This window comes from Podarcis pityusensis (assembly GCF_964106645.2).
Source record: "Podarcis pityusensis genome assembly, chromosome: 16".
Classification (NCBI taxonomy): domain Eukaryota; kingdom Metazoa; phylum Chordata; class Lepidosauria; order Squamata; family Lacertidae; genus Podarcis; species Podarcis pityusensis.
This window is the reverse complement of record NC_138041.1, coordinates 40,445,636-40,456,439: the sequence shown is the minus strand read 5'-3', so window position 1 is coordinate 40,456,439 and position 10,804 is coordinate 40,445,636. Positions and strand designations below refer to the sequence as shown.

At 44.7% G+C, this 10,804-nt stretch overlaps 1 protein-coding gene across 14 annotated transcripts in view; it reads left to right on the top strand.

The window, feature by feature from the left end:
* Nucleotides 1-10,804, top strand: part of CLIP1 (CAP-Gly domain containing linker protein 1) — a 110,695-nt gene that overhangs the window by 95,184 nt on the left and 4,707 nt on the right. For all 14 annotated transcript variants that reach the window (XM_080986579.1, XM_080986574.1, XM_080986570.1 and 11 more), the window contains 3 exons: nt 3,672-3,789; nt 5,213-5,363; nt 7,479-7,528. In XM_080986579.1, the coding sequence (XP_080842705.1) occupies nt 3,672-3,789; nt 5,213-5,363; nt 7,479-7,528 (319 nt within the window). The remainder of the gene's footprint in view (nt 1-3,671; nt 3,790-5,212; nt 5,364-7,478; nt 7,529-10,804) is intronic.

Below are 10,804 nucleotides of genomic sequence, written 5' to 3'. Positions count from 1 at the left end.
GGCCAATAAAGCGAGATGAGCACCGCAACCCCAGAGTCGGTCACGACTGGACCTAATGGTCAGGGGTCCCTTTACCTTTACCTTTAAGAGCCCAATGGTTCTGGACCTCTTGTTATGTATCACGGGGGTTCTGTGCTGGCAGATCCAGTTGAAGTGTTTGGAGGTGTATGCAAGAGGCATTTTTCAAAGTCAAGGTGGAAGGGAACAAATGTGAGAGGTGTCTGAGAAGAAAGGGCATTTGAAATGTGTATATATTAGGCCTGTCACCTGATTTGAAATAGTTTACCTAATTAATTATATGGGTTCTAGTTAATTGCTTAAATTTTCATATGTGTAAAGAAATGCTCTGATGCAGAAAGCATGCTTTTTAGATGATGTGTGCATGCATTGTAGCTGTACATCATCTTAGAAAAGGCATATATTCGCCCTTGTCTCTCACATTAGAGAGAGACCCTCAGTTAGGATGGTACTTGCCACTTCCATAAGTAGTTGTATTATAAATAATAATATAAATTTGTGTGTGTGTGTGTGTGTGTGTGTGTGTGCGCGCGCACCTTTTTAGTCTGTCCACAGTTTTTAACTGACTAAGCACTGCAGCCCAAGTAACTACTGGCCATGCGCTTTCCCACTTGCAGAAGGGCTTGTGAAATGTGGAAGTGTGGAATGTCACTGGCCAGAAGAACAGTTCGCATGATAAGCTGTGAACACCTCCAAAATTAGGTGCATTTCTCACACACACCCGAAACACAATGTTTTCTGTCTAGTGCAAAGACTGGCATCTTAATAATCCTGGCTCTTCTTTTCTGCTTTTCAATCAAGTTCCTAGTCCCCATGGTTGTCAGGAGAAGCTTATACTCTTCTCTGTGTCCTCCTGCCATTTCCTTTCTTCTCAAATTGTGTAAGCCAGTGCAAAAATGATGCAAAACTAGCCCAATATTGTGAATACAACTTGCTTTTTGTGTGTGCAGAGTTTACCTATATGGACACACTTTTACTTACACTCAAACACATACCCTGAATGCACACAGTTCAGCGTTATACCCAGCGATGCACAGACGGCCCCAGTAATTATGCAAGGCATGCTGCTGTTAGTTTTAGCAGACCAGTGGTCGATGCTTGACATATAGGAGCTGTCACTCATGTGCTCAACAAGCACTCTGCAGAATCAAAGGCAGACTTAAATGCCATGGAGCTTTTCTGGAACAAAAGACAGCCTTTCTGATATTTAGAAGAGACACTCTGGGCAGCTGTTTGGGGGCTGTGGCCTGATTCTGTTCAATTCCTTCTCTGTCTTAAAAAACAACAACCCTGACCCAGCTGTGGTGTGTGCCTTCATGTCTGTACATCCCAGATTCTCCAGTTGCTGCTTCCATGACTAAGACTAAACATCTGCATAACTTCAGATAGAATTCTGTGATGTATTATCACTGTTGTTTGTTTGTTTGTTTTTGCCATATTTCTTGGGCTCCTGCAAGGACTGTGCTGTATTTCACCCGCTGGTTATCGTGGTTCTCACTAACTGTAGATACCATGGACACTTAACAACCTTTGGTTTAGGGCTATTGATTATCCCTTTCTTCAGTTTGCATTTTGCTCCATCTGGATGTGCATGAGATACTCTCTTGCTCTCTCTTTCTCTGGCTACCTCTGCTCGATTTTAGTTTCCTCCAATAGCAATTGTTGGCTGTCTTTAAAAACAAGAACAAAAAACAGTCCTACTCTCCCAGTAAAGGGATTGAACCAATTTGTAGTGTCTCCCATTCAGGCCCTATTTAAATAAGTAGGAATTGAACAGTAGCATCCCGTTATTTTCAGTGTGCCTTTTAGAGGACTTGTTTTCTGTGACTGCGTTCAGAAAAGTAACAGGGCCCTGCCTCAAGGGTTGATATTGTTGGTCATCTGCTGAGGGCCCAGTATGAACCCATTGACACGAGCCCCCTTGGCTCTTCACCATTGCAGCCTTCTTGGCAGTTCACCTGCCTCTTCCTCTGGGCCCCTCAGCCGTGGGGATGAGAGGCGGCAGGAGCAGAGGCCGCTGCCTGTCAGCCGATTAGGCCTCTTCCGGGCAGGCAAGCAGGTGGCAGAAAGGAAGCAGGAGGAAGAGCAGCAGCCAGGAGCAGCCCAAGCCATTTTGCTGCCTGAGGCAAAGGGCAAGGTGGTGCACAAAACCTGACTAGACTGGTAGCTGGCTCTTTCTTCAGCATTCATGGTGGAACCGCAGAGCAGCAAGCTAGCTTGGGGGCCGCTGGGCAGACCACATGGCACACATTTAAAGCCACCCCCCAAGCAAATGCCTCACTCTGCCTCCTGGAAGGGCCAGTCCTGGCAGCAGCAGTTGCTCGCTGTGGTGGTGAGAAGGTCAATGAAGGAGCCCTGCGGAGTCAGCTTGAATTGTCGGGGGAAAGACAGAAGGGGCCCTTAATGAACTGCACAAAATGTCTCTTCCTCTCTTCTTAGCCAAGTCATGGTCCTGGCCTGTGGCCTTCTGAAGACAGTAGTCAAGGGGACTGTCAGAATTGCTACGAAGGGCAGGGCCCACTGTGATTCACGCGTTGAGTCAGTGATGCAGAAATATTGGAAGGCCAAGGCATTTAAATTCTTGTGTTTCAAGTGACTTAACAAATCTGAAGGCAACTTTGTTTTCTCCACCACTTCCCTGTTTAATGGCAGCTCCCTTAGTAAATTTAGGCTACGTCAAGTGCTTGTGCCTGGATTTTCAGACTGCCTTCTTCATCTTTAAAAGTTTCTTGTCAAAACTAGTGGATGTCAAATGCTTAAGAAGAAAGTCTTAAAAGCCTCAGCTGCCATGCCTTTCCTGAATGCTGAGAGAGGTATACATTACCACCACCAACATCCAAATGCTACAAAACCAATTTTAAGATGCAGGCAAATGTAAATAGCTTCCAGCCGCACAGCTGGGCAAGAGTGTTCTGAAGGCCCCTCAGCCAACTCCTTGGTGGTTTTTTTTCCCATAGCCATCTATCATGCTATTTGCTTAGGAAGCCGCTTGTTGCGATGCAAGCAAAAAATAGAGGTGTTTAGTGTTTTTATATGCTGAATAATAATAGTTTACAACCCTTTGAACTGTACATTTGTGTTTTAGTTTGTTACAGACCAACCAACCCTCTGTTAATACGCTCCCAGTTACTCTGGGTCAAAAAGTGCATTCTCTGGAAATTTGGATGTTAACAGAAATTAGTGAGGACCAACTGATAAGTCCAGCTTCACCCCTGCTTTGCATGACAGCTGTGTACCTGAGCTTTGCATGCACTTTTCGTTGCTTGTTAATAATGGTTCCAAGAAGTAACAAAAGTCTGAAATTAGGCTCACTCTATGCAACCTTTCCCCTCCTTTTCAGTTTTCTATCTCCCAATCCTATTAACATTTTTCTTTAAATTCAAATGGATACAATGATATGCAGATTCTGGCATGAATCTACATAGGTAAAACTTTTCACTTTATTTCTACTGCTGTAAAATCCCAAATAATTTTGCCAAGTATTAAATCTCAGTAAGCAAAGCTAGAACTGAAACTTCTGATAAGAACCTTTTCTACTTCTATAATAGTTTTAAAAAATCAACCTCTTCCCCCCGCCCAACTTGGCCTTTTAAGCAATACTAGTGGAGCAAGTCTTCACCTAACTCATGAAACCGTTTGACTCTCTCTTTTAGAGAATCTGACTTAAAAAAAGAAATTGATGAAGAAAGAACATCCTTGCAGAAATCCATCAGTATTACTAGTGCCTTGATCACAGAGAAAGATGAAGAACTGGAAAAGCTCAGAAATGAGGTACTATTTTTAGAAACACCGTCTGCTGACTTTTAGCTGGTTTGCAAAACCCTTCAGTTCGGGTGATGAGGTGGGCTGGTATGGGATAATACATATAAAAATACAATATAAAAAACCTTTCAAATACAGTGGTACCTTGGTTTACGAACTTAATCCATTCCGGAAGTCTGTTCTTAAACCAAAGTGTTCTTAAACCAAGGCATGCTTTCCCATAGAAATTAATGCAAAATGGATTAATCCGTTCTAGGCTTTTAAAAACAACCCCTAAATCAGCAATTTAACATTAATTTTACTATCTAACGAGACCATTTATCCATAAAATGAAAACAATAATCAATGTACTGTACTATAAAATAAATAAAACAATATTGTAGATGATAAAAATGAAAATTAAAAAAATTTCTTACCTGCACTGATGAGAGTCATTGTTTGGTTGGAGGGCTTTTATCCATTTCCGCAGTCAATCAATCAATCAATCAGTAGCTGAACTGGGTTCCACACAGTTCCCACCCACCCCCCACGCTGCTGTGGGAAATGCTCCCTAGAGCGTGCGTCTCCCACAGCAGCTGGGGGGGGGGAGTTGCCCTACCCAAGATGTGTGCAGAAACACCCAGTCAGGCAATTCTAAATTTTCTTGTGCAAATCTGAGGGATCAGAAGAAAAAAATATTCATAAAAGTCTAAGCTCCTGAAACACCTGAAGGAGCGTTATACCTGAAAGATGGTCTCCACCCCCATCGTTCAGCCCGGACACTGAGATCCAGCGCCGAGGGCCTTCTGGCAGTTCCCTCATTGCGAGAATGAGGTTACAGGGAACCAGACAGAGGGCCTTCTCTGTAGTGGCGCCCATCCTGTGGAACGGCCTCCCATCAGATGTCAAGGAAATAAGCAGCTATCCTATTTTTAAAAGACATCTGAAGGCAGCCCTGTTTAGGGAAGTTTTTAATATTTAATGCTGTATTGTTTTTAACACTCGATTGGGAGCCACCCAGAGTGGCTGGGGAAACTCAGCCAGATGGGCGGGGTATAAATAATAAATTATTATTAATAATAAAAACAACAACAACACCCTTACTAAAATGCTGAAAAAGAAATGAAAGCGATTGTAAATTCTCAGCACACACTTTTCAATACTTCTGGGGTATAATTTTTTTTATGTAGTTTCCTTGTGCAGTGTTCAAATTTTGCTCAAATCTGAGGGATCAGAAGTATGTATATTCTGTTCAGGAGCATTCCATAAATATTTACGCGCACAGCCAAAAAAAAAAAAAAAGAAGCGCAGAGGAATTTGTGGGCATGGAAAGGGAAGTAGCAGAAAGTGCTTATGGATCCTGAAAGGTTCCCCACCAAAGAATGTGGCCCTCGGGCTGAAAAGGATTCCCTCCCCTGAGCCGCTGCATCCTTACTTTGTTTACGTTTTGCAGGTGACCGTGCTCCGTGGAGAGAATGCCACTGCGAGGAATTTGCATTCCGTAGTTCAGTCTCTGGAGTCTGATAAGTTGAAACTTGAACTAAAAGTAAAGAACCTGGAGCAGAAGCTCAGAGAGAGCCAAAAACAGCCACGTGGCTCCTCAGGTAAAACCAGCTCTGGTCTGCTGGCTGTATCTTCACTGTGCAGCTCGCTGAAAGTGAGTTGGCTGCAGCCTATATGGCATCTCGGATCCCATTGGATGACAGAGTTAAGTCCCTTCATGTGGTGGTAAAAACCTGCATCACTTACGTGACTTGTTAGTTCAGTTAGGGGTGAGATGCCACATTACGTAGGTGGTTGGTGTTACCGCTTGATAACCTTTGGGGTGTGAAAGGGCCATCACTGGATTCCAGCAGCAACAGAATCCTAAATAAATGTCTTATATTCTGTAGTACTCAAATATGTTTCTGTATCTTTGGAAACAAAGTAGGAGAAGCCCTTTGGGGTTGTAGCTCTTCAGGGGCCCTTTGAACCTAATATTGCACTCAACAGTGAGAATGTTACCACATGGTGGTAGTTTAACAGCTTGAGTGGATGTGTAATTTATAGACCTGAATTCCCTTCCCTCCCAGATGTCCACTCTGCAACCATGACCATCTCCTGTTCTAATTGGAGAGCGAACACAGATTACCATTCTCCCAAGGGTTGCTACAGTGAGCATGTAATCACGGAATAAACTGCTCAGAATGTGTGGTTGTCACATGTGGTGACAATCATCTTACTCTGTACATTTGCACCTATTGGCATAATGATACTGCTGGTCAGTTCCCTGCCTTAGAAAAGTGGGGCTACTTCAGTTGTTCATGCATGGATTTTCAAACAATAGGTTTGCAGGCTTTTGGTTTCAGATTTATAACTTGCAGGCTTTGAAACTCTGGAACCTGAAATAATGGTCCCCATATTCATTTATCAAAGCACCCTCAGAAATAAGCAAGGCATTTCAATAGTCAGAGACTTTGATTATCAGTTTAATGCTGATATTGCCATACTGTTAAGTAGCATGAGACTCTATGCACCTAGTAAATTCATTTAACAGAGAGATGGGATAATACGGTTTCAGATAATTGGGGAGGAGTATTTTTTCCTCATATTGCCATCCAATGCATCACTCCTGTTGCATGTCTGTGTTTAAGTCCTTTCACCACCACACCACCCACCATGTAATATGCTCTGCAGTACTAACTTGTAGACCAACTTGGGTTTGCATCAAGAGTATCACTTGCAGCCGGAACTGTTTTCTGGTTCAACCATGTTCCTTTTGCAAAATCACTCCAACTTTGCTGCATTTGCTCCTTTGTTAAAAGGAATATGGGATTTGTGTGTGGTTTAAATTGGTCCTTTTACTTTTCCTTGAACAATCAATCCTTCCAGTAGCACCTTTAAGACCAACTAAGTTAGTTCTTGGTATGAGCTTTCATGTGCAAGCACACTTCTTCAGTGTATCTGAAGAAGTGTGCTTGCACACGAAAGCTCATACCAAGAACTAACTTAGTTGGTCTTAAAGGTGCTACTGGAAGGATTTTTTTTATTTGAACAATCAAGTTCACTTATAACAAAAATTGTATTTTATTTATTGTTAACTCACTCTAGTAAGCTAATCACTTTGAGATCTGATTATGATTTCAAAATACTTTGAAAAATAAGTCACAGAATGCAGCATTTTATAGCTGAGGAATCAAATAAAAACATATGGAGCACCAGGTTTAAAAAAGATCTAAAATAAAACCTTGTAAATTCTTTACATGGTTCAATAAAGATGGCAGAGTATTCCCTGGTCACCTCAGACATCACTTCCGAAGGCAAGAGATTTGGAGCAGGGTTTTCAAACATTGTCCTAATATATGGGCAGGTTCTTGCAGTACCAAGTATCCTAGTCCCTTCATGCCATTTTGAGCTTTAAAGGTAAGAATGAGGAGCTTGAAATGTGCTCAGAACCAGACCAGTAACCCACGCTACAGTTTCAAAGCAGGCATGAAGATTTTGTGTAGCCTCCAGGGGCAGTCTTAGGTACAGCTCACTACAATACTCCAATCTGGAAGTTTTATCAGAGTATAGATATGAGGCCAGGTTTCCTTTTCTTTCTCTCCCTTCTCTCATATCCCTCCATTTCTCTCCCTGCCCCCCTGGTTCTCTCCTAAATTCCAGTTGTATCAGCACATAAGTAATGATTATTTGCTGGAATTATTTTCATATGTGTTTTTTTCTTCTTCTTTTCTAAGATGACACAGCCAGTGATGCCCTCCAGGATGAAAATAACAAAGAAAGCCAGGTATTTCTTATACCCTCTTGGCCCCATGCAGAAATAGACAGCTGCAAAGTAGCATTTCACGGGTTGGTTACGCGTACGATTAACATGGGATGACTCCTACCTCATTTGTTTCTGATGGGGGGGGGGGGAATGATGTCTTAATTTGCGTAAAGAAAATCAACCTGTGAAAGAGTGATCAGTAGGGCAGCAGCCCAGAGATGGTGGTGCCTGTCTGGCTGAGTGAAGGATGAGCCACTGGTGGGGGTGAATAAGGTATGGCTGGATGTAGGAGCTGCTCAGGTGTACTTAATTTCTGGTAGTGGAACCACGTCTCTTCCCTTCCGACCCTTCTCTGGGCCCAGTGACTTAATCTATGTCTCAGGAGTAAGAGCTGGGCCTAACATCAGCAGCGAGATTTGTCGTTTCTCAGATCAGAAAGTATTCGAGTAGAATTATTGCATTATCAGACATTAGAAATTGCCTCCAAAACCTAATAATAATAATATTTATTTATTTATTTATTTATACATAGCCCGCCCTTCTGGCTGGGCGGCTTCCAACAAAATGTTAAAATACAGTAATGCATCAAACATTAAAAGCTTCCCTAAACAGGGCTGCCTTCAGATGTCTTCTAAAAGTCTGGTAGTTGTTGTTCTCTTTGACATCTGATGGGAGGTCGTTCCACAGGGTGGGTGCCACTACCAAGAAGGCCCTCTGCCTGGTTCCCTGTAACTTGGCTTCTTGCAGTGAGGGAGCCACCAGAAGGCCCTCAGGGCTGGACCTCAGTGTCTGGGTAGAACATATCCATATCAATTTCTAATCCTGCCCCATAATAGGCAAAATCACTGCACCCTGATTCCTTTTATGATGGATCCTTTCCACCCATACTGGAATGGGGAGGGGCCGCAGCTCAGCAACAGACCACTTTTGTGGCATGGAGAAGGTCCTGGGTCCAGGTCCCTGCACCCATCATTGGCTTAGGCTCTGAAGAGCTGCTGCAAATCAGAGCAGACTGACTACCAAGCATCTGTCTTGGGTAAAAGGCAGTGAGTAGGCCTGGGTGATATATTGACATATTGCCCAGGACCAGTATGAGGGCCAGACTGCGATGGTGACTTCACTCAGTGGTATATGGCTGGTGAAACTGCCGCTGCTCCTGAGCCCCTCCAGCACCCAGCACAGCAAAGGAGAAACAAGCTGTAACCGGGTGCTGGAGGCAGTGGGACTCAGGAGCCACGGCGGTTTCACCAGCGATATACCACTGAGTGAAACCAACATCATGGTTGGTCCCTCATACCAGCGCAGAGGGAGAATCAAGCTGCATCGGTGAGGCGCCAATACAGCTTGTTCCTCCCTATGCGTCATTAAACTGCTTGGCTGAGGAGAGCCAGCTGTCCTCTCCTCACTGGCTCTCCTCAGCCAAGAAGTTTTATGGAGCCCCGGACCTGCCACCAGCTCGCACGATACATTGGTGGGGTAGGGGCGCTCCTTAACTGCTCCCACTCCCCAGCTGCTAGTGCGCAAGTGGGAGAAGGACTGGGGCTCCCTCAGCTGGGTGGGGGGCAAGCAAGCGGCCTCTTTCCCCAAGGAGAAGGAGGTTGCTTGCCTGCCCCCTTCCCATTGCCAGCAAAGGCAAAGGAGCCCTGCTGGCGGAGCCTGTCAGGCGTGGTCTGTCTCCCTTGGCTGTCAGGCGGGAGCCTCCCCACAAGCTGAGCAGCGGACTTAGGCCAGCTGCATTGGCCCCAACCTGCAAGGCTCTGGGGTGAAAGAGCCTCAGCTCCTGTGGTGAGAGCTGTGGCAGTTTACCCAGCACCTCAAGGGATGGGGCCGATGCAGCTTTTTTTCAGCATCGCGGTATATCGCCAAACCACAATGTTTGACTGGTGATGCACCGCAACCTTAAAAACCTACTATCACCCAGCCTAGTGATGAGTTTCATTAGGAACTGATAGCTACCAGCTCAGCAGATTTTACAGGCTTCTTTTTTTGGATACAGCAAGAGTGACTGTATCCCACTGTCTCCCTCACCCCCCCCCCCACAAAGGCCGACATGCACACACAGACTCAGGGCTCACACACACCCTCCAACATTTCTCTGATGAAAATAGGGACATCCCATTCCATAATGATAATCTTACTGTTTATACCCCATACATCTTACTGGGTTGCCCCAGCCACTCTGGGCACCTGCCCATATATAAAAAAACATAATAAAACATTAAACATTAAAAAAACCCTTCCTTATACAGGATTGCCTTCAGCTTGGGGGGTCACATATCTCCCTGCCCTCCAACATTTCTCCAATGAAAATAGGGGCATCCCAAGGAAAAGTGGGACATTCCGGGATCAAATCAGAAACCGGAGCAGCTTCTCTAAGTCAGGGACATCCCTGGAAAATAGGAACACTTTGAGGGTCTGACACACCACGCAAGAAGAATGAAAACACACACAAATAAACCGATACACAATGGTCTCCTGCTGACTCAGGGACAAAGAGCACACTCGTCCCCTTCGGTGTGGAAAGTTAATTGAACCTTTAGAGAAGCCCAGCTCTGCAGAGCAGAGAGAGAGCAGCTGCACTGGGAAGAGAGGCTCCTGCACTGGCCCTCCTGAAATCCCTGGAAAGCTCCTTTTCCAGGCTGCAGCTTCACCACCCAAACTGGGGTAAAAGGTTGGAAGGGCAAGCTTAGATATTGTATCTGCCGGGACTTCTTCAGTGTAATACACTTCACATAGGCTTAATTATAACTATAGTATAATTAACATACTAATGCTTGCTTGCTTTTTCTTCCCCCCACCTTCCCTTGCTTTCATCTGCCTCTGGGAACGTTTTTCTCCAATCAGCACATGGTTTGTTTCCACTTTCTCTCCTTTTTTAAATAGCTTTGTCAGTTTCAAGCTTTTTGCTGTGGGCAGTTCTCACTGTCTTATCCCTTGTGCGGCTGCCCCATAGTTCTCCTCTGCTTTGCCTTCTGTAAGAGGAATAGTCCTCTCTTTAGTGCAAAGAGACAGGGGGGTGCTAGCTATTTAAGCTTAGGGGCACAGGCCCATGGCACAAGGTTGCAGAAAAATGGCATACACTAATTGATATGGATAGATGCATATTTAGGGCCACTTTCAGGGTGGGGGGTAAACCCCAGCTCTTGCTTCCAGAGCTTACCCTGAGCTATGGGGTGCCAACAGGATTTTCTAGACCCAGTGCAGGTGGCTGCAGTCTCACTGGTACTGCACTTTGCAGTGCACCCAGTGGTCCTGCAGAGCAGCGTAAACTGTATATAAAACAGCCCAGAGAGACAG